Source organism: Pituophis catenifer, unplaced genomic scaffold (genome assembly GCF_029215685.1).
Source record: "Pituophis catenifer annectens isolate HBS135680 unplaced genomic scaffold, rPitCat1.0.hap2 SCAF_2, whole genome shotgun sequence".
NCBI classification, from domain to species: Eukaryota; Metazoa; Chordata; class Lepidosauria; order Squamata; family Colubridae; genus Pituophis; species Pituophis catenifer.
Window position 1 is genome coordinate 74,497,043 of NW_027256882.1, and position 23,031 is coordinate 74,520,073.

A 23,031-nucleotide genomic window follows, 5' to 3' on the forward strand; every position below is an offset into this window, starting at 1 on the left:
GACTGCCTTTTGGTGCCATCTTTTCCTAGCTATTTTATGTTTAACTGAAGCTAGCGAGAATCCAGCATCATCTGATCATCCCCATCCCCAACATACCTGTTTTGTATCTTTGCAGTCCATGAAAAAGATCTGGCTTTCCAAATCTCATAGTTGCTCTTTGGTCAGTTACCAAAAACAATTCAGTCGTGACATTATATTTATTCTATGCAAATTAACTATAATGTTTTAGCCAAAGTATCTGAACACTAACAAACTGAATGTGTAATTTAAATGCATTGAGTAGCATTGGGCTTTGTTTGCCTACATCAGATGAAGGGAACTTAATGCAGAAATAAATTGGCTTGGCACGTGGTAACAAAAATGACAGCATCTTGTTGCTGTAAGACATAATCTTTTAAACAGAACTATATTTAGTTCAACTGCCCTGAATAAGCAAAACTGTTCACAAAAACAGCTTATTATTTCATTGGCTCACATGCTTTCATGAGAATTAAAATACATGATGTACCTCATGTACAGGTATGCATTATTCAGGTTCAATTTTACCCATCTTGAGATTGTCTTTGAACAGTGTCGACATAAGGAGCAAGATTCTGTTTTAATATTAGAAGACCTAAGAACTGTCTCACATATGGGCTGGGCAGAAGGTGAAGGCAATGTCATAGAATTATGGCAGAAAAAAAGATATTGCAATTCATATTTGTGTCATGATTAGGTACCCAACTTTTAAAGCAAATCATTGAAACTGAATAGCTGAAGTGCTACAGTTTATAAAATGCACATTTTATATTCCAGTTTCCTGGATAATTGAAAAATTACCATGTTTTTCAGATTATAAAATGCACCAGTGTATAAAACGCACCAAGATTTCGAAGAGGTAAGTAAGAAAAAAAAGGGTTTTGCCCATCCTGGCCCCCAGGGGCACTACAGGCCTCCCAAACTCTCTGTGTGCCCCGTTTTTTGCAAAAACGTTTTTGCAAAAAATGGGGCATGCAGAGGGTTTGGGAGCTCTGCAGAGTGCTCCTAAGGGCTGGGGGAGGGCAAAAATCCCCCCATTTCTGCCCTCCCCAGCCACCAGGAGCACTCTACAGGCCTCCCAAACCCTCTGCACACCCTGTTTTTGTGAAAAATGGGCCCATTTTTCACAAAAATGGAATGAGCAGGGTGGGGCTTCGGGAGGCCAAAAATGGCTGTATTCGGTGTATAAGATGCACCAACATTTCCATCCTCTTTTAGGAGGGAAAAAAGTGTGTCTTTGTTCTGCCCCAGCTACGGATCCCAAAGAACACAGCGCACACAAAGTTTGTACAAAACTTAATTTACTAAACTAACTCAGTCTTTTTCAAAACAAAGGCTGTTAATAAGCTTTCTTAACAGCCTACAAGAAACCAAAGATAAAGTAATCAAAATCTTACGAAGGTTGGCAGAAAGCCCAGAAGCCATGTGCAGAGAATCCAGATGCGAAGTAGAGTGAACTAAAGTTGTTCCCTACAACTTGCTTCAGTCGGCGTTCCTCCTTAAATAGGCTAAGGGAGTGGCCAATTAGCCCCAAGCCTTACTCTCGAGGAGACCTCCTCCTGAGGAGCCACTCCTGCCTTTTGGCAGCTCTGCGCGCCCGTGCATCACTTAAAGGAGCTTCTGGAGATTCTGAAGGCCCTGACTGAATCCCTGCCTCTGGCACCACATCTTCTCCAGCCTCCTCATTGTCTGACTTGGATGCCAGTTGCACAGGATGCTGGTGCAACACCACACCAGCCTCCTCGCTATCAGAATCAGCTACAATCTGCACAGGCCGCTGACGGGCCACAACAATCTTATACTCCAAAAAATATGGTAGTTAAAATCAGAAACATTTATTTTATTTGCAAGACTTATATGGCCACATCTCGGATAATGACCCCAGGTAGCTCACAACAATCAGTAGAAAAAGAAATAAAGCTGGCTTGGTGACTTTGGCCCAGTTACTCTCTCTCAGCCCAACCCACCTCACAAGGTGATTGTGCAGGAGGAGAAAGAAGTATTATGTAGAGTATGTTCATTGTTTTGAATTACTGATACCCATAATGCCTGGCGGAAAGTTGTTCCAGTGATTAATTGTTCTCACTGTCAGGAAATTTCTCCTTAGTTCTAGGTTGCTTCTCTCCTTGATTAATTTCCAACCATTGCTTCTTGTCTTCTCTTCTGGTGCCTTGGAAAATAGGTTGACCTATTTGGGGCAGCCCCTCAAATATTGGAACATATTTATCATATATCACCCCCCCCCTTTTTGGTATTTCTTTTCACTAGACTAGACATACCCAATTCCTGCAACTGTTCATCATATATTTTATCCTCCATAATATCCCTAATAATCTTTGTTGTTCTTCTCTGCACTTCCAGAGTCTCAACATTTTTTTAATGTTGTGGTGATCAAAACTGGATGCAGTGATTCCAAGTGTTACTAATACTTCACGTGATCTTGATTTTATCCTTCTGTTAATGCAGTCTGGGACTGTGTTGGCTGTTTCAGCAGCTGCAGAACACTGCTGGCTCATATTTAAGTGATTGTCGACTAGGACTCCAAGATCCCTCTCACAATTACTATTGAGTTAGGTACCACTTATTCTATACCTGTGCATTTGGGTTTTCTTTCCTAAATGTAGAGCCTTACTTTTCTCCCAATTGAATTTCATTTTGTTAGATAGGGCCTAGTATTCCAATCTGTTGAAATTCTTCTGTATCTTAAACCTATCTTCTGGAGTATTGACTATTCCTTCCAACTTGGTGTCATCAGCAAATCTGATGAGTTCTTCTGTTAGCAACTCAACAAGTTACAACAATATTTGTAAAGCAATGTTTGTTAGATATTTAGATAGTTACTTGGCATTTGTTAGGCATTTAGATAATTTGTTAGAGCTGTGGTGGTGCAGAGGTTTTGAATGCAGTATTGCAGGCTAATTCTGCTGACTGCCAATTGTCAGCAGTTCAATTCTCACTGGCTCAACATTGACTCAGCCTTCCATCTTTCCAAGTCAGTAAAATGAGAGTCAGATTGTTGGGGGCCATATGCTGACTCTGTAAACTGCCTAGAGAGGGCTGTAAAGCACTGGGAAGCAGTATATAAGTCTAAATAGCTACTGCTAGTTTATATCCCATTGAATGCCTAATTATGTTGCTAAAGTCTATAAAATTCACAAGACTTATTTGAATAAAAGACATTCAGTAAAGCATCAACTTTATTGTTGGATAGTATATATGTTTAGTATTTTTCATAACCTAATCCAGCAGTGCTAACATGGAGTTTATAAACATAAGCTTTGTCCAATATTGGACAACTCCATGTGTAGTCTCTCAGTTTTGCTCACCAGCTTCCTAACTTTCCAAAAGGAGTGGGTCAATTTTTTCCCCAGTTAATATGTTAATATGTTTTAAATGGTTGAAGGGTAGAATAAGAACAGGAGATCTCTGCAATACAAACTGTTCCAATTCCTACCCTTAACCAACCCCCCCCCCCATTTTCTGGGGTGATTTTAGACACCTTTTTGTGCTTTTGGTTGAATAAAGGGTTAAAGACAGAAAAGGGAGCTGTTTGCCTCCCACAGGCTTTCTGCTGCCATCCTGACTCTTAAACCTTTCCAAACCATGGAAAATGATCTGAAATTGGCTCAAAAAAAATCCTCTTCATTCGGGGATTTGGGATATGGATTTAAGAATAAGAATGGGAGCTGTTTGTCTCCATTTCCAGTCTTAATTTTGAATACATAGAGCACCAATTAAAAAGGTGTCACTGAAATGCTATAATTTTGCTGTCAATATCTGAGGGTGAGACTGGTAGAACATATGCAGGAGAATACAATCTGATTGTTATCCATCCTTAGTTTAGATAATGTCTGGAAGCACATAATGGGACTTCATACAAGTTTCTAAAAATATTCTTTTCCTGGGAAAACTATTACATGAAAGTGTTTAAACAAATAGGCAGAGATTTGGCCTCCAAAAACACTTTTAAGAAATGATTCAATGAGAGAGGGAGGGAGGGAGGGAGAGAGAGAGAGAGAGAGAGAGAGAAAGAGAATAAATCTACATAGCTTGTGTTTTTTTAAGCACAAATTCCTTTAATTTGCACACTGTATTCTTAACTATTAGACTATATTAATAATGCTCATTTTACATGAGATAGTATTAACGCTAGTTGTTCTCTTAATGTCAACAACTATTATTAATATTTTGACTAAAGTTTTCATCAATGAATTAAATTAAAATGGTTAAGTTTGAAAGGAATCCATCTATTATTATAGCAATCAATCTGGGTCATTGAAAAGGATTGTTGTATTTTTCTCCTGGGTTTCTTCCTGTGACATATCCTGCTGGCACTTGGCAGTGAGATGACATCTCTGCTCCAATAAATTAAATACGTGCTCCTCTTTGATTTCTTAAAGAAGGACATCGCATGAGAGGAGGCCAGTAGCAGGAGTGAAATCCAGCAGGTTCTGACAGGTTCTGGAGAACCGGTAGCGGAAATTCTGAGTAGTTCGGAGAACCGGCAAATATCACCTCTGGTTGGCCCCAGAGTGGGGAGGGAATGGGGATTTTGCAGTATCCTTCTCCTGCCACGCCACCAAGCCACACCACGCCCATATCAAGCCATGCCCACAGAACCGGTAGTAAAAAAAATTGAATTCCACCACTAGGATCAGGCCAGTAGGATCAGGAGTGGAGACCCAGCCTCAGCCCCAAGAAGAAGTCTGGTCTCAAAGGATCAGAAGAAAACAGCCTGAAATTAGATTACTCCATTACAAAAAGAATAGAGGGAAAAATCTGCCTACCACAAATAAAGTGGTTTCAAGCACTGCCCGGGTGAGGGGCAAAACTGAGAATTTAAAACTGGATATCATTATAAATAAAGCTTGAGTCTGATCATGAAAAGGTGGAGTGTTTTTTTCTGTCATTAGCTTTTTTCTCTTCCTGTCTGCCTGTCATAAATTCTCCTGTCATCTGTATCCTCAAATGCCTGAATGCACCTGTTCCTAGATCTGTGCCGCCAAGAAAAGCCCAAGTCTGTCCTTAGATGAAAAAGGGAAAAAAGGGATTTTGCTCTGGGCCAGGTAGTCTATGTGCCACTTTTAAAAAATCTTTCATGAAACAGTGTAGTTTTTTTTAAAAAAAATAAACTTCATTACCTCATTTCCTTTTGAAGGGCTATTGAACAATTATTGTCAGAACTAGTTGTAACTAAATTTAGAAAATGCCCTGCAATCAAACAAATATATTTATTTTTCATTTAAAATTTCTACGTGCCTTATATTTTAAGAATAGCCCACTGCTTTGAGCATATTTGAGCATATTATGGCTGGTTGCACAGTCAGCCAGATGTTTTTACTGGATTGGCATTTTTATCCACTTATTGAGTCTTTCCCAAGGACCTGGGATAGGCAAATATGGTGTATTAAAAGTGTAGTTGCAAGATGTAAGCTGTTCTGAGTAAAGCTGCCATTTGCAATTGACTGATGGTGATTCTGTCATTGCTGATGGTGTTCAAATGGTGTTCCAGATGTTTTGGGATTGCATCCAAGATGCTTATTACTATTAAGACTATCTTCGCTTTCTTTTGGTGCAGTGGTTCTATTTGTATTTGCAGGGCTTTCATTTTATAATTTTCTTCAATTCCTTCTTTTTTTATTCTGCTGTTTCCATAAATACTGCCACATCCACTATTCAGACTTTTTTTTATTTTTGTTGTCAACAATTGTTAAGTCTGCAGTGTTGTATGGCAGATGTTTGTTTGTTTGAATTCTAAAGTCCCAGAGCACTTTAACACAGGGGTGAAATCCAGCAGGTTCTGACAGGTTCTGGAGAACCGGTAGTGGAAGTTTTGAGAACCGGAAAATACCACCTCTGGCTGGCCCCAGAGGAGTGGGAATGGAGATTTTGCAATATCCTTCCCCTGCAACGCCCACCAAGCCACGCCCACAGAACCGGTAGTAAAAAAAAAATTGGATTTCCCCACTGCTTTAATGTCTTCATTTTCTATTACTTTGACCATTTTGTGGTCCCACCTTTTCTTGCTTTCAGGCACCTGGTATTTCTTGCGGTGCACCATTGTTGTTATTTGAATGCCATTTTCTGTAGCTATTATGTGTGATCTTCTTGCAGCAACTAACTAGCGAGTCCGCTGTTTCTTCATCTTTTTTGCACAGACAACATTTGCTGTCTGTCGCTGTCATCTCAACTCTGGCTTTGTAAGCATTTGTTCTTAAGGCTTGGTCTTGTGCAGTCAGAATTAGTCCCAGATGAAGTTGTGTAAAGGTCTTAAGGGTCATAGCTGCCAGCCATCATTTTGCAGGAGCTGTGACTCCTGTAGGATCTCCATGTTGCATCACACTCTTGAATGAAGAACTGCCCCCCCCCAATCCAAAGTCAGATATGAAATCTAGGAAGCCCCAAAACCCACAGCACTTGGTCTTGTTAGGATTGAGTTGGATTTAACTTCCTGAAAGGAAACCTAAGATGTGATTCAGGGATGTACATATTTTTGATTCTGAAATTTGTTTGGGATTAGGTTTGTAAGAGTCAAGTCTGATTCTTGATTTTGTTTATTTGCCTATTTATTTATTAGACTTGCATGCCGCCCATGTCACCTAGTGGCAACTCAAGTTAAAAATGCAGAAGGTGCTTTGTTTGCGCATGAGTTCAAGTGGAAATATGTATTCTGTTGTAATTGTTTTATGCATTTACTTCACTCAATGTTAGTACCACTCAATTCCAGACTAGCCTTGGGCAGCTCACAATATGATAAACAATAAAAATGCAAAACAAAACAAAATGGAATCCAGTCACTCTATATAAAAACAAAAAGAAAACACATCTGAAAAGTGGCTCCATCCCTGCTAACCCAATGCCTGCGAGGATAACCAGGTCTTCAGGACTTCACCAAAAACTAACAGGATGGGCACATGGATTTCAATGGTGATTTCATTCTAGAGGGCAGGTCTAGGGATAGAAAAGGCATCATTGCTGGTCCTGATAGACCCTTGTTTAATCAAAGGAACCCAGAGTGCATTAATTCTTCTGGCATTTTTGGCTATGCAGAAAACATGACAGACAGGCCATTCCGTGCTCTGAAGGTGATGACCAACAGCTTGAATTATACCCCAAAGCAAACTGGCAACCAATGTCACTCATGAAGCAATGTCACTCAGCTTTGAGTGGCTTTTTAGAGGAACCCATGAACAGCATATTGCTGTTGCAGTGCACAAGTCTGTGTCTAGGTAGAACATGAGTGACAATTTGAAGGGACTTCCAATCCAGGAAGGGGCTCAACTGGAGCACTAGATGAAGCTGTGCAAAGGCCCTCTTGGCTGCATCTACCACCTATTCTTTGACTCCAATACACTATTACAGGGGCAAATCTCCCTCTCTCTCCCTCTTCCCCCCCCTCTCTCACACACACACACACACACACACACACACACACTGAGAACATGATGCTTTTATATAAACCATATAGACAGATATAAGGTGTCAAAATAAAATAAAAATAAAAAATGTTAAAGAGATTGGAAATATTTTAGAAGGAATCAAATTTGTGTTTGCCTTTGTAGTTTAACGTCAATCCTACAATTATTATAGGGACAATGAGTTTATCACTGTAAATAGTGAGTAGACATCTGGCTCTCCAAACAGTTTAAATTTCAACCACAAACAGCCTAGCCAGCATGGACAATGGTTACCACTGCTGAGTACTGTAATTCAGTAAAATTCAGGAAAACTTTAGTTCAGAAAGATACATCTTGATCTGATGAAGCATGGTAATTCATGTTTTTATGTAAAGTTCAATATCTACTTATTATACAAAGTATATATTAAATTCTCTGCAGTCAAAGCTGATGGAATCTCCTGGAAACACTATTCCTAACTATATAGATACTGACTAAGATTACTCAGTGGTAGTTATGGGAAGATTCTGAGTCCCTAAAATTTATAAATTTTGTATATTGCTATGCGGCTTATAGGACTTCTTTTGCTGCAGACCCAGGACGAGTTTCAAGTAAATTATTTTAAAATTCCATTGAAAGGATTAAAAAAAAAAAAAATCAGAAAACAACAGTAAGAGCTGCATGGAATGGAATCAGGCACTTATCCAGGCAGATAATGGGCAAAAATCTATCACAGAATCTTTAGCTTGAATTCCTGCATGGAGCTAAATGTTCTATGTAACGGTCAAAAAGGCTTCTTTTAAAGCAATGATTCTATATGGGGAAAAAAAGCAAATTATGGCCAATTCTTAATAATCTGTTGTACCATTATGGTCGCTTACATACTGAATTCCATATGGGAACAGTGACATACATCAACAATCATGCACCATGAATGCCAAATGGAATGATGTAATTACTTCTCAGTATAATTTTCTGGGGTCCACAGTTCATCTGGAAAAATTACCACACTTACTTGATACAATCTATTTGGTATCTATAGTTTGGCAGAACCAATAGTTCTACCAAACCAGTTTGGATTGGCTGAGAATTAAAAACAAACCTGGATGGATTCTGAACTAATTTAATGGGATTTTATAACTTCCTTCCTTACCTCAGCATCACCCAATATGGCCTATTCTATCAAACTGCCCAACTTTGATCTTCCCTTCCCTTCATCATAACAGCCACTATCAGTTTTACAGAGGAAAAGAAAGATGAATTATTTTATTTATTAAATTTATACCCATTTCACTGTCCCAAGTGTCTCTGGGAAGCTTTACGGCTAATTATATAATTTGACAATTCAAATTTTTTGGCAATAACCAGCTCCTTGTATTTAAACCACCAGCTCATTTTTATAAGGTGCTTTCAACATGGAGCTTGTCTGTTCTCAGCTGACTTTGATATTGGGAATTTTATAAGCATTAATGCTTAATCCATGAGCCATTCCAAATTAGCTATCAGAATTATAAAAATGGGTATCGGCACTTTATCCATAGTCTCTTTGCTTTATTCCTGTCAGATAGAACATTTAACAAAAAGCATGAAATATTTTGTAAATACGAATCACTGCTCTTAATCCTCACCCTCCTCCTTCTGCCCTCAGTTTGTTGATTGGAGGATATTTGGATTGGCTTTGTATATTTCCTCCACTGGCAGAGAGAATATCCAGTGGGAGAAGAGTATATTGTTATGGAAATCTCATTCTTTGCCCATGGAAGCCTTTCCAAGTATAGATCAAATTTTTGGGTCCCTACCAGGTGTGGTTTTCTTAAGTGATGGTGGATCTGCCTTTTAAGCACATCCATTCCCACAAAGTCCCTTTGCATCAGCATAAATAGCATGAATTGTGTATCTTATCATTATGGAAGACATGTCAGCAATACTGTTTTATACATAAATATATCTTGCAATTGTTCATGCACATTTATGTCGCCAGCCAACGTATCTCTAATATCATCAGAAGCACACTTCTCTCCCCCGCAACCTCTGAAATCTGCATTGTCCCTACCCTGTCCTTATTTAAACAAGCTTTTAAAGCACAGTTCTTCCAAGCCTTGGGCTAGATTAAATGGCCCAGCCCAAAACTAGATGAGCAGTTTATTAGAAATAGTGTTATTTTTCCAGACTTCATATTTTTTAATGCTTTGATTCTGTTTTTATATTGTTTGTAAGATCATGACTTAAACTGTGTATTGTCCAGTGTCATAATAGGAAGCTTATCCTCTTTTTTTTTTTACATCCCCCTTATATTCCATCCATTTTTTTGGAAGCTTAATTTATACTTTTAATATCTTTTAATACAGGATAGTTACTTTTTGTTACAGCCATCATTCCACTTTTACTTTAGTTTCTTTCCTTCACTATATGTATTCCTTCCTTCACTAGGCAGTGTTCCAATCTTGTGAGATTTGTTGCAATCTATTAGAAGCAGTATTAAATTAGAACAAGTCATTTTCTTGTGTTGAATTACCAACCCAAGACCTCATCTGTAAGTGTTGCTCTTCTTCAATATGGTTGAAATTTTGGTTACTTGTTTAAAAATGAACTATTTAAAAATGATGCTTGAGCTCTGGAAGCACTTAAACTATCACTGGATAGTCTTGCACACAAATTATTTCCTAGCCTAATCCATCTTGGAAGATGTTTTGGGAATAAACTTGAGAGGGGAGGGGAAATAATTTTATAGTAGAGAAAAGATGAGGAATGAAATCAGACAGAGTTACTTTACTACTGTATAATGCCAAATAGTTTGTTTCTTTTGAATTGGCCTAGCCTTTCAGCTGACTTTAATGCACACTTGAATTCCTATAAAAAGCTGTCTCAAAATGTGACTATCCTTTCCCAGCACTGAAACAAGGATGATAAATATGGGAATAACCACATTTTTTTTCTTTTAACGACCCTGTAATCCAGGGCTGTCAAATTCCTGGTCCATGGGCCAGATGCGTCATGTGCTGGCCACGCTCACATCCGGTTTAGCAAAGGGGAAAAAAGTCCCGAGACGTCATGTGACACCGCCGTGATGATGTGAATTTGACACCCCTGCTGTAATCCCTTGCATTGGGATGGATTCAGGGCAATTGAATGAAGCTGAGCATTTACCGGCCAGATGTCCTTCCTGATGCCTATGCGAAGCTCACAGCAGATATTTTTTGAGAGAGAAATACCTGCTAATACCTAAGATCGAACTCACAGCCTCCTGATTGTTAGGCAAGAGCTCTACCATTAGGCCACCACACCATTCATGGGAACAATCACAGAGATTTATTGAAATTGCAATTTGATTATTAATTTGTGTGTGGTAGGGATATCGGGTTGGCTATCATCCTGGAAAATAAGCATGTTAAAGGAATTACGAATAACAGTTTATGACTGCATTTTGGTACAAAGATGAATGTCATTTTGGGATGTCACCTGTACTGAAGTACAAGACACTAAGATCAAGAAGATACATAAAAGAGATATACAAACCAATCTTTGCACATGTTGGACGTATATACATATGCTCATATCCTTACCTTTTAAATGAGTCCATTATTAGCAATTTGTTCATCACTGCACCTTCAATCTCACCAAAGAAGTTTCCTGTCTGAAGCCAAAAGAAAATGTCCAGAAATTTCAGATAAATGCAAATCAACACTGGTTACAATTTTATTCCTATAAAACGATCAGAAAAATTTTAAAAAGCATGAAATAAAGTCCTTTACTGTTGTAAAAGTTGAAAAGAGTTTAAATATCATGATGAATTATAAAGCTTACAAACTAATTCCTTGAAAGTTGTGAGAGTTTACATAATAGATTGCAGTTTATTGTGTAACATCTAATGCTGTAAATATATATATATATATTTTAAAAATGTGCTGAACTCAAGCTTATAAAGAAAATGCTCTAATCTGAACATAAACCCATTTGATCAAAGTTCTATTTCACAAAAGTATAAATAGGGTTAGAAAGAAAATTCTAAACAAATAATAAAAAGTGTTTTCTTTAATAATTCCTACACGACTTATTTAATGCTCTGCATTTTAATCACACACATAAATATTTAGTTTTATATTACGAAATGAGCTCTTTAGACTCTATTTACTACACTAAAAAGGAATTAACAAAGATAAGTTTGAGATAAGAATTCAAAGTCTTAGGTTGTGGATTTTCTGGCCAATCCCAAAGAGATTTGGCTAGGCTTTTCCCCTTGACATTCAAATCCCCCATATATGCAGCATATGTCATTTTGCAATACAGGAACAACTTTTGTTTATTCCTTAAAAAAGTAATCCCAGCATTTCTACAGGGGAAAAAGGATTTGCATGAGTTCTATGAAGTTTGCTTTAACAAAATACTGATATACGTATATCCTCTCTATCTCCTATCTGCTCCCACTCATAATAATACATATCTCCTCCCACTCATGACTATAACAATGTTGCTTGTATTTTTACGACTTATATTGCTCTGTTTCCTAGTATGATTTGATTGCTTATTAGTAACCTATGACTATCACTAAGTATCTTATGATTCTTGATGAATGTATTCTTGGCTTCAAATATGCCCCTGGGAGTTTGCTGACAAAGAAATTACAAGTGAGGCCCAAAATAGAAGATTCTTTTTTTTTTTTTTTGTTAATATAGTAAGAGCTCCCTTTTTATATCCAAATTATTTGAGTGGGTAAAATTCATACGAGCATTTGCCTTTTATAGCTTGAACACATTCAGTTCTGAAAGCCTGTCTGAGGATGTCAGTCAGCAAATAAATCTAAACATGCCTCACTTTCAGAAGAACATACCCAAGTTACTGAAAAAAGAATGAAATTTATGCTTAAAATATACAAGAGTTTTTAATCAACTTTAAAAGTTAACTTTCAACATAATATGGGTTAAATAATTTGAAACAAAGGGTACGATCTGTTTTAATTCCCATTGTTCGGAAATATTAAAATCTGTGGTTTGTTTATAATGAAATTGTGGAACATAACTTTCTGCTTAACTTTAGCTAGATTATGTCCTAGAATTTTCTCTTCTACAGAAGTTAATTTGATCTGCTCAATTACTGTATACACAATACGACTAATTTTGTAGAATATACAATTGTACTGCTTTTTCAGTAACCCATGAAAGAGGATGTTTATAGAATTCCCATAAAAGGGAAATGGAAGCATATTCCATTATTTTTCAAGTTATAGTCCTGTTTCCATAAATTATATTCATTAGTGGAATCCAATGTAGTTTTTTCCACTGACAGAACTTTTCAATTACAGAATCCCCTTCATCAACTCTCAAACTCAGTTGAGTTACATAACTTTTTAAAATAAATCTGGGGTAAACAGGATAAATTCAGCAGAGAAGAAGAAACAAGATATCTGCTCATTAGCATTTGATTGTGCCCTGCATCTGAAAATATCTGATTACCTAATATTTTTTTTAGTTACTATTGCAAGGACCATTGTCTTATGGCTCTGTTTACTTCAAAAAGATTAAATGTTACATTTATCATCTTTAAAGTTATCATGAAGGAGATAGAAGCCATTACAGTATAAACATTGCTATTTAGTTAGCTGGAAGTCTGACACTAAGGAGTCATCTGGTAACATCTGTTCTGGCTGTGACATTTTGTTAAATGGTTTACTGTAAACATTTACAAATGCTTATGACTTTTAATAAAAGTTGTTAGTCAGAAAAGGTGCTATCAGACTTCTTATATTTCACAAGTTCTATATAATTTTCATTGCTGAATCAAAGGCTTCAGCTGCTGCATCAGGTTTGGCAAAAACCCAGATCATGTACTGTCTTCTACTTTTATTTCCTTTTCTAATAACTTAATTATTCCTGTAAAATCCTATGCAATTATCAATTGCTGTAACTTGCTCATATAAAATTGCCAAAATGTTCAAAATCTAAACACAAACATTTCTAAATTGGGCAAAAGGCTTGAGCTGAAATCCATATTTAACATAAGTGTCTTCAGGCATGGTAGACATGTCTGAAGAAGCGGTTCTATAACTTAAAGTTTTATGAGGTTAAAAGCAGACCCACCCAATGAAAATTCATTATTACAGACCATCAGAAAGAAAATTATTTCAGAACCTGAAAAAAAAACTGTGCTTTGGGGCAAGGCGTCTTTTTAAAATTCTTTTCATCTCATGCTATTCATTATTTCTGTATACCACCAGCAAAAGGCATTGCATAGCACTGGATTTTTGAGAAGGAAAGAAACAGATTTCTACGTACTTGTGTGTAGTCTTCTGAAACTAATATAAACCCATTATTATCGATGAGGTAACAGTTAATATTCTGTAAAGTAACAAAAAAAATGTGTTAATGTGTTCTTTCATTTCAATATTGTATTTTTCACTCAGGCAGGAAATAATATTCCTGTTTTGGTTTTAAAAATTAATCTGTAGTGCAGATTAACTTCACTGAGACTCAAGTGACTATCAATGTAATCATCTTGGAAAAAGGGAACTGGAGAAATGTTTGGCAAACTGCAAGAGCCAAACACAGATATTATAGGGAAGGGGTGTCAAACTCAAGGTCCACGGGCCAGATCCAGCCTGCAGGGTGGTTAGATTTGGCCTGCAGGGCTGCCCTGGAAACAGCGAAGGATTGGCCTGTGGTGCCTCTGCCAGAGAAAACAGAGCCGGGGAGGGAGGCGCATGGCTCTCCTGGGCTCCGTTTTCACTGGCAGAGGGCTGCAGGATGTTGAGTTGGCCACACGCACCCCGGCCACGCCCACTTGGTCCACCAAGATCAAACACAACCATGATGGGGCCCTCAATGAAACTGAGTTTGACACCCCTGTTTGTCTACTTGTTTCATGAAGTGATCATTCGAGAAAGGAGAACTGTATACAGAGAAGCACATTTATAGGATTAAAAACTTTAGATACCAGTATATACTAGAATAGATATATAAGAGGTTTCTGAAAAGAGCCCAAAATGTAACTTAAACAATAAATACCCAGTACTTTTACATTTTTCTAAACCAAGAAATGAAAACTGATCTTGAAATTCAGTTTCATAATTTTTCACATTTATTTTTAATCGGTACATTTTAAATTTATACTGACATATCAAAGCGTTTCTCAAAAGATAGGCATAAGTGTAGTTAACAGAATATTCACAAGAAAAACTTGTATATATGTTGTCTGAAAAATCAGAATAAAAGCATCCTCTCAAACATTTTTCAGACCAACACTCAGACTTGGAAGTTTGAATAAAAAGAACTTTATGTTAAAAATGCTACTCATTGAAAAGATATTGGCTGCCACATTAAAGGGCAGGTTAGTCATTCAGCAAGACTAAACAGTAAATCATTTCCTGAACTATGCTACTTCAGGTTATAGTTAAATTGTGGTGGCATACTTAAATATTTTGCCATCAAACACATATACACAGATTCAATAAAAATATCACGTCAGGGACAAGACTGGAATGGATTATTTTTCAAATGTCAATGATTTTTTTTACATGAAATATTTTCCTTTTGGAAACATTCAGATGTGATACAGCACAGCCCATATTTACTACTACATCCGTGGTAAATGAGACCTTAGTTTTGAACAAGCAAATACTCAAGGCTAATTCTCCATGTCGTCTTCTAAAATTACATCTCTATTTCACAGTCAGGCATCAGTATTACCCAGGAGATAGAATATCTTTTCTAAACACACACTTGTTTGTTTCATTTTAGTATGAATATATGCTTTGCATAATTGTCTACAGTTTCAGTGCTAAGAAAAATTGGCAGTGCATGTATGAAATATCTTGCTTACCTCGTCATCACAGCTTATAGAACACCGACCATCAAGAGATGTGCACTGTAAAAGGAGAAGATTGATAGTATTAAAACAAGTTTAGAATTTGCATCTTCTGGGTGCAGAGAAATATGTAACTTTTAGATAAGATATGGTGTGCAATAAAAGAAATAAATATTTATTTTTTGTGTTGGGTTCATAAAACTACATAACAAGCAACAATTAATTGACTGTTGCAAAATAAAAAACTGAGTCAACACAAAAGTGCACTATATTTGAATGCAATAAATATCTCTCTGATCCAAAAATGTCTTCAGACATTTGGAAGAACTGTTGGAAATGAGAAATAAATTTGAGTCATCCACATTTGGTGACTTGTGCCCCACATTTTGAGTGATTTCTCTTGGCATTTGTGTTAAACTCAACTCAAAAAAATAAATTCTGGCTCATTGGCTATTTAAACCTTGCTTCATCTTTAACTGATGATGGTGACCACATGATGGAATTTATTTACCAAAACATTTTCTGCCAGTTATATTTAACTTGCAGAAATAACAGATTTTGTCAGATGTTTTCCTGATTCTCTCCAGCTTTAATGTTAGCCAGTGACTCAAGTTTTTTAAATACACAATAATAACATACCTGTCTACTGGCGGTCCAAAATTTCCTTTGGAAAAACTCCAGTTTCATCTGGATACCTACAGCTGATTGAAATGATGAACAACAGGTATTTTAAAAGCTGTTTTCATACAGAGATTTACAAGTCCATTTTTTATAATCTGAAAAGTGTAAAACAAGAGCATATAACTATACAGTTCTACATCAAATAAAATAGAAAAACAAAGTGGGCAGCAAGTAAAATCTAACAAATAGATTTTCAAACTGAGGGGCTTAGATATGTAAGCAGGGATTCGGATAGACACAAAGTTCTTTATTTGATGTTAAACATCTCTGAATCACTCTAACCTCATTTCGGAACTTGGCTCGGCTTCTTTAGCAAATCTAATATTAAAGAGCCCCTAAATAACTTTATATTAATCCTAATGTGTCCAAGTATGAATCTAGATTCCTGCACAGCTCTGAGCAAGTGTGGCAATATCTTGGAATCAAGGTTTGATCCTAAAGTGGTTTATATTTCATTATCTAAGAAAAGGTCTTCATTATTTTCTACTACAACTTAGTTCAGCGGTACCCAATTCTTTGTGGCTTGGCGGCCCGGTGGAGGGAGAGGGGAACTGTACCATGTGAGCAGCGGGTTGGCACACATGCAACTCAACAGGTGAGCATGCGCACTGGCCCACCTCTTGTGTGACCCGGTTCCAAATAGGCCATGGCCCAGTAGTGGCTTGCGGTCCGGGGATTGGGGAACCTTGACTTAGCGTACATATATACTGTATATACTCATGGATAAACTGAGAATTTTAGGCTCCAAAATGCAGCTCCAAAACTAGATTGGTTTATCCATGTATAGCATCAGCTGTAATACTTGTCTTTAAAGTATGTATGTATATATACTTGACGAGCCAAACCAAAATACCATGAAAAATATGCCACCTGCAGATAAGCCAATTTTCATGGTGTTTTGGTTAAAAATTTGAGGGTCAGCTTCTTCATGCAAGTATATAGATTAAGAACAATGACTGAAGTATAAGTGTTCTAAGGAATAAAAATAGAAAAGCATTTTAATTACATTTCTAATTATGTTTAACTACTGTAGAAGAAACATTCCTTTATGTGTGCTGGACTCTTAGTTATTTTATGGATACATCCATGTTTTTTTCTCTGCAGAAATATTCTCTGCAGAAGCAGTTTGTTCTCTTGGAATTTTAAAAACTCTTTATCTTGCCTATGCTATGCTTGCCTTGCCTTGCTAGCAAGAATATTGCAGAAACATATAAAGGGGCAGATCATCCGTTACACATTCGTATCAGCCATCCTGCCCCTTGGTCACCTTGATTGCAGGTCCTTCTGAGTTCTAGTAATGCAGTCTCCCATCTAAGTATTAACTAGGCCTGATCCTACTTAGCTGCCAAGCTAAGATTCAGTAGGAATTGTCACTTGCTGAGACTAACTAATGAATTTATATAATATTTACTACTGAAAAAAAGTTAAAATCCTGGATTGGACTGTGCAAAACTGTTACTTCATCAGAATGGGGGAAAGTGAGAACTATTGATTTACTTTTATTGGTGTCAGTTTTACTTTAATGATTGGCTGGTGCTGTTTTAAATGGATTATGTAGGAAATCAAATATCAGGTAGAGCCTTTTGATCTGTTCCAGTTTACTATTATTCAGGCAGAACACCTGTCATTTTCAGTGGGAATTTTTCTTGTTTAAAATAGCATGACTAGATTTATTCTGTTTTCCCCAGGTGTGCAATCCACTATGATATCTTACACTTTTGGCACATTGGACACAGATACCATCAACTTAACTCTAGTAAAACTGAGACTATGGAGTCAAAACAATAGCATGTTCAAATAAACGTCTTACATGATACTTTGATGGGGGAAAATAGGGGGGGGGGGAGTTCTCCCACATTAATTTCATGGGGTCAGTGAAGAACTTTGCTTTAAAGAAAGAGAATATATTTTTAATTCAAGTAGCCATCCTGGGATGTAGTACTAATTTTTTTTTCAAATCTCAGAGGTAAAAATGTCACATAAGAAATTTATATAAAGAGTTGAACTACTTGAATTAGTGTATCTTTTTGTTCTCTACAATAAATGTTTAGATGATATCATATTCTAAGGACTAATCAAATATATTCTCAACAAACATGAACACTGGACCAAAATGAAAATCAATGGAGAGAAAAATACAATTTTACTTATACGTAAGAAAAATCAAATGTGCAGGTACAGATTAGCTGAAACCTTGCTCAATAGCAGTAACTATGAGAAGGATCTTGAAGTCGTAGTGGACAATCACTTAAATTATGAACCAGCAGTGTGCAGCAGCAGCAGCATACAAAAAAGCCAACACAATCCTAGGCTGCATTAACAGAGGATTAGAATCAAAATTATGTGAAGTATTAGTACCACTTTATAAAGCCTTAGTAAGACCACACTTAGAATACTGCATCCAGTTTTGGACGCCATATTATAAAAAAGATGTAATGCACTGAAGACAAATTCCTTGTGTGTGTCCAAATACACTTGGCCAATAAAGAATTCTATCTATCTAAAATTAGGTTTCCTTCAGAAGTTGTAGGTGCCCCATCATTGGAGGCTTTTAAGAAGAGACTGGACAGCCACTTGTCTGGAATGGTATAGCGTTTCTTGATTGAGCAGGCAGTTGGACTAGAAGATGTCCTTGGAGCAATCCAACTGCCTGCTCAAGCAGCAGGCACTATACCATTCCAGACAAGGAATGTATATATTTCAATCTTTTTGAAATCAGCATCTGAAGTAAACACTCCACAACACTCTGAAATCTAAAAAATAATGAATTAAGAGTTTATGTTCCTGCCTTTCCTCCAGGAACTTGAAACACTTACAGGGGATTCTCCATGTATTTTATTCCCTATAATAATAATCCTGTGAGGTAGGTTAAGCTGCAAGTGGCTGGCCCAAAGTCACCTTGTCAGTTTCCAAGGCTGAGGGTGAACTGATTCCTTCCATTCCTAACCAATATTACAATCACCTCATCATACTGAGTTCTTAGAACAAAGGTTAAAATAACCTATCAAAATAGAGAGCTACAAAGGATATTTTACAATAATTAAGCTGCCTTCTGCAGTTTAGAAACCTGGTACAGTGACCAGTCAAGTTACTGGATCAGTTGTGGGACACGGTGTCAGGTTCAAAGATTCAGGGCCATCTGTTAAATTGCATCATAGAGGATTTAGTCAAGCCAATACACAAGAATCTGGTCAATTAAAATTCAACATTAAATTGTTGACCCACCAGGTAATTCAAGAGGGATTGGACTTTGACCGTTTGTGGGAACACAACAACTCTAAGCTGAGGGTGCAATTAATTCTGCCCCTTCCCAGCTCTGGTTGCTCTTCTCTTACACAGAGGTACCTATTATTCTAGTGATCCACTAAACAAGGGAGTAGGGCATCTATAACTACAGCTTTATTCAAATGATAAAAAAGCCATTTGCATAGTTTTGCATCAAATGTCATTATACAGTTGGTCTGCAATACAGAAGGTTAAAAAAAAAAAAATCCCGAATACTGTCTCCAATGTATTTCCTCATAAGGGAATCAGAGAGTAATTAAGAAGATAAACACACATTTATTTATTTATTTAATTTATTTATTTATATTGCCGCCTATTCACCCATGGCGACTCAAGGTGGCTTACAGAATATAAAACCACATTTAAAACAATAAAAACTAACAAAAAGAATCAGATAAATTAATATAGTACAATAGAACAAAATCACCCCTCACCCCTTACCTTCCACCCCCCGCCCTGGCGATAGCAGATCACATGAGCCATTTAATGGATTCCATCCCACTCTGGGTTCCCTAGGCCTGTTGGCAGAATCAGATCTTCAGTGCCTTCCGGAAGAGTATTAGAGTAGAGGCCATTCTAATCTCTGGGGAAATGATGTTCCAGAGAGAGGGAGCCATCATGGAGAAGGTCCTTCTTCTGGGTTGTGTATCTCCCTTGGGGATGGGACCTGCAACATTACCTGCCTCCCCGCTCTTATAGGTCGGGAAGATGTGACTGGCAAGAGAAGGTCCCTCAGATAACCTGGTCCCAAGCCATGAAGGGCTTAAAGGTGACAACCAGCACCTTGAATTGCACATGGAAGCAAATCGGCAATCAATGCAGCTCCCACAGGAGAGGTGACACATGTGCACACTGGGGTCTGCACAAAATCATGCAGGCCACTGCATTTTGCACCAACTGGAGCTTCCAAATGCTCTTCAAGGGCAGCAGCCCCATGTAGAGCACGTTGCAATAGTCAAGACTGGAAGTGACTAGGGCATGTGTGACTGTGAGTAGGGACTGTTGGTCCAGGAAAGGGTGTAACAGGCGCACAACCCACAGTTGCGCAAAGGTCCTCCTGGGCATGACCACCACCCGCTCTTTGAGCAGGAGTCGTTAGTCCAGGAAAACCCCTAGATTACACACAGGGTCTGTTTGGAGTAGTGTCATCCCATCCAAGGCCAAAGTTGGCAATTCTCCCTGAGCCAATGAACCCCAAACCCAGAGCCACTCGGTCTTGCAAGGGCTTAGTTTCATCCCGTTGCTTCCCATCCAGCCCCTAAAAACCTTTAGGTACTGCGAGAGGGACACATTTATTACAGTCATACAGACAAACACAAATCAGTCACAGATATGGGCCCCACATCTTCTGTGTACAAAAATGAGGAAACATTTGTCCTGTATTTTTAATAAGGATGTTGACATGCTGACATTTATGGAGGAGATTACCTGTTAAGAGATATACAGGCTAAATTCCTTAAAAGCAGCTTATCCATTTGTTATCATTATCCACTGTTAGGCATTTCTTTATTTAATATTTGTACAAAATATTGCACCGCCCTGAGTCCTATTTTGGAGAAGGGCGGTATAAAAATTTAATTAAATAAATAAATAAATAAATAAAATATGTGGCATTTTCTAATCTCTGCAAAGGATAGTAGAACTCTATTTTGTACAATGATCTTTAGTGCTCAATATAAACATAAAGTACTTACTATGTTGGCTGAGAGCCTGCTAGCCTGAAGTACTCTGCTCTTTCATTTTAAGCCATGTTAAAATACAAAGTCATTAATTAAATCCCAGAAAGATGTTGATGTAAATGGAAATGTTAGGATTTTCCTTTTTATAATCTGCATTCACTTATGGCCCTTCAACATTTTTTAAAGATTAGGGCAGTTGTATTTGTAATTAATTGCAGGTGTGCCAGGTAAGGTTCCTTTGACATTAACTTCAGAAGTTAAATGATAATCACCAGATCCCAGAAAAGCTCCTGATTTTGAAATTGCTTTTTACAGTATTTCACTGAAGCATTAAGAACAGAGAAGCATAAGGCCTCGTCCTGAGAGCTGTTAGAGGGGGTGGCACCTGCTAAGCTTCAATCATTTGAAGTCATCAACAAAAATGCAGTATGTTGTGTGTTACTACAGTGAATGTTTTTGCCTTCTTTTTCAAATGCTATTAATTTGGTATATTTGTACAAAGAAAAAAGGACCATGTTTCCATAAATGGAGATCCAATCTCTTTCTGGATTAAGTAGAAAGATGTAAAAAAAAAGAGAGTTTTAAATTCAGATAATGAACACTGGGAACTCTGATGCCAAGAAAACATGTCCCTTGCTTCTCTGTTGCAGGGGTTTAAAGAGAGCTTCCCTAAAACCCACCTTGGTTTTTTGCACTTTCACCATTCACTGGAGTGTATCATGTAATTATAATAGTACCAATTTATGAATTCATACTTTCATAAGCTTTCCACAATATTTGTACATTCTAGCATACATTTTAGCCTCTTCGTTTATAATTAAACATATACCTTTATTTCCATAAATAGATTCTATTTTATCTTTCAGTTTTTCTTTGATTCTTGATGTGATTTAGTCACATCATAACTATTTTTCTTTCATTTCATTTATTAATTCATGCTTATTCCCTTTTTTGATATTGCAATCTTCTTTATAGAATCATACTGTAGAATGTAAGGGTTGGAAGAGAATATGGAGATCATTAATCCAGCTCTCTACCTGGTGCAGGTACCCACTACTATGACATGTCTGCAAAATGGTCATTTAATCTTTGTTTAAACATTTTGGACTAATTTTTCATAAGCAGTTGGTTCCACAGTTGAATATTTTACCTGATGTTCTACTGAAATTTATATATTTGTCAATTAATCCCATTATTAGCTTTCTAGAATTCTGTGAATCTTTTGGCCTTAGTGTTTCAAAAATTTGGAAAGCCCTTAACATGATTCTGCTGGTGGGTACTGTCCCACCAGCAGAATCATTATATATTATAAATGAATATTTACATATTCATTTATAATTCAATGTACACAAAAACAAAAGCCTATTTCATATGATTGCTGAAAGTATGCTCATTTTGGAGACTGCAGTCACAGATATCCATTGCCCTTACTCCTTGAAAATGAGCTCCACTGCACAAACAATCACACTGTGTAATGATTGGAAGGCCATTGAACTGTGTGGTTGCCATGTTCCTATCACATTTTGCAAGTTGCTTTCTCTTTCATGTCACCGCCAATCACAATACTAAAGATGATCAGTGAAAAATGGTGAAAATCCATTTTAAGCTTCAAGTGGTGTATAGGGTCACATGTTTAGAATATTTTCTTTAAAATTTCCAGTGTTGGAGCATTCACAACATCTGGAGGCAAGTTGTTCCACTGATTAATTGTTCTACCTGTCAGGAAATTTCTTCTTAGTTCTAGGTTGCTTCTTTCCTTGATCAGTTTCCATCCACTGCTTTCTTGTATTTCTGTTCATTTATTTTCTTTGGTAATGCAAACAGGAAGAATAGTTGTTGTCGGGTGTTGGTGATCACTGACATGTCATCTAAAATATTGTGACATGTCACCTTTGACATGTGTGGCATAGTTTTGTCATCATTATTTTAGAAGCACAAATCAGCTACATCTTCTACAAATCAGTTCTTCAAATATGATTAATTAATCCACCTCCACAAAAAGCAAGATTCTTCCCAGAAGTTTCAGTGAAACTTCCCAAGTTTCACTGAAAGAGAACAGTTAAGATTTTAGAAATCTTACCAAGAGATTGTTTTTCCTACATTATTGGATACCTTCACAGCCCAGAGATCGGCATTGCACTGTTTTCTAGACTGCTTTATTCTCTCTTTGTAGG

General features: G+C 37.1%; 1 protein-coding gene across 1 annotated transcript in view; it reads right to left on the minus strand.

Moving 5' to 3' along the window:
- CACNA2D3 (calcium voltage-gated channel auxiliary subunit alpha2delta 3) overlaps positions 1-23,031 on the minus strand; it is a 579,692-nt gene that overhangs the window by 35,013 nt on the left and 521,648 nt on the right. Inside the window, exons 28-31 of the mRNA XM_070933639.1 lie at positions 15,852-15,913; positions 15,228-15,272; positions 13,685-13,747; positions 10,979-11,049 (exon numbers count right to left, since the gene is read on the minus strand). Coding sequence (XP_070789740.1) covers positions 10,979-11,049; positions 13,685-13,747; positions 15,228-15,272; positions 15,852-15,913 — 241 coding nt within the window. The remainder of the gene's footprint in view (positions 1-10,978; positions 11,050-13,684; positions 13,748-15,227; positions 15,273-15,851; positions 15,914-23,031) is intronic.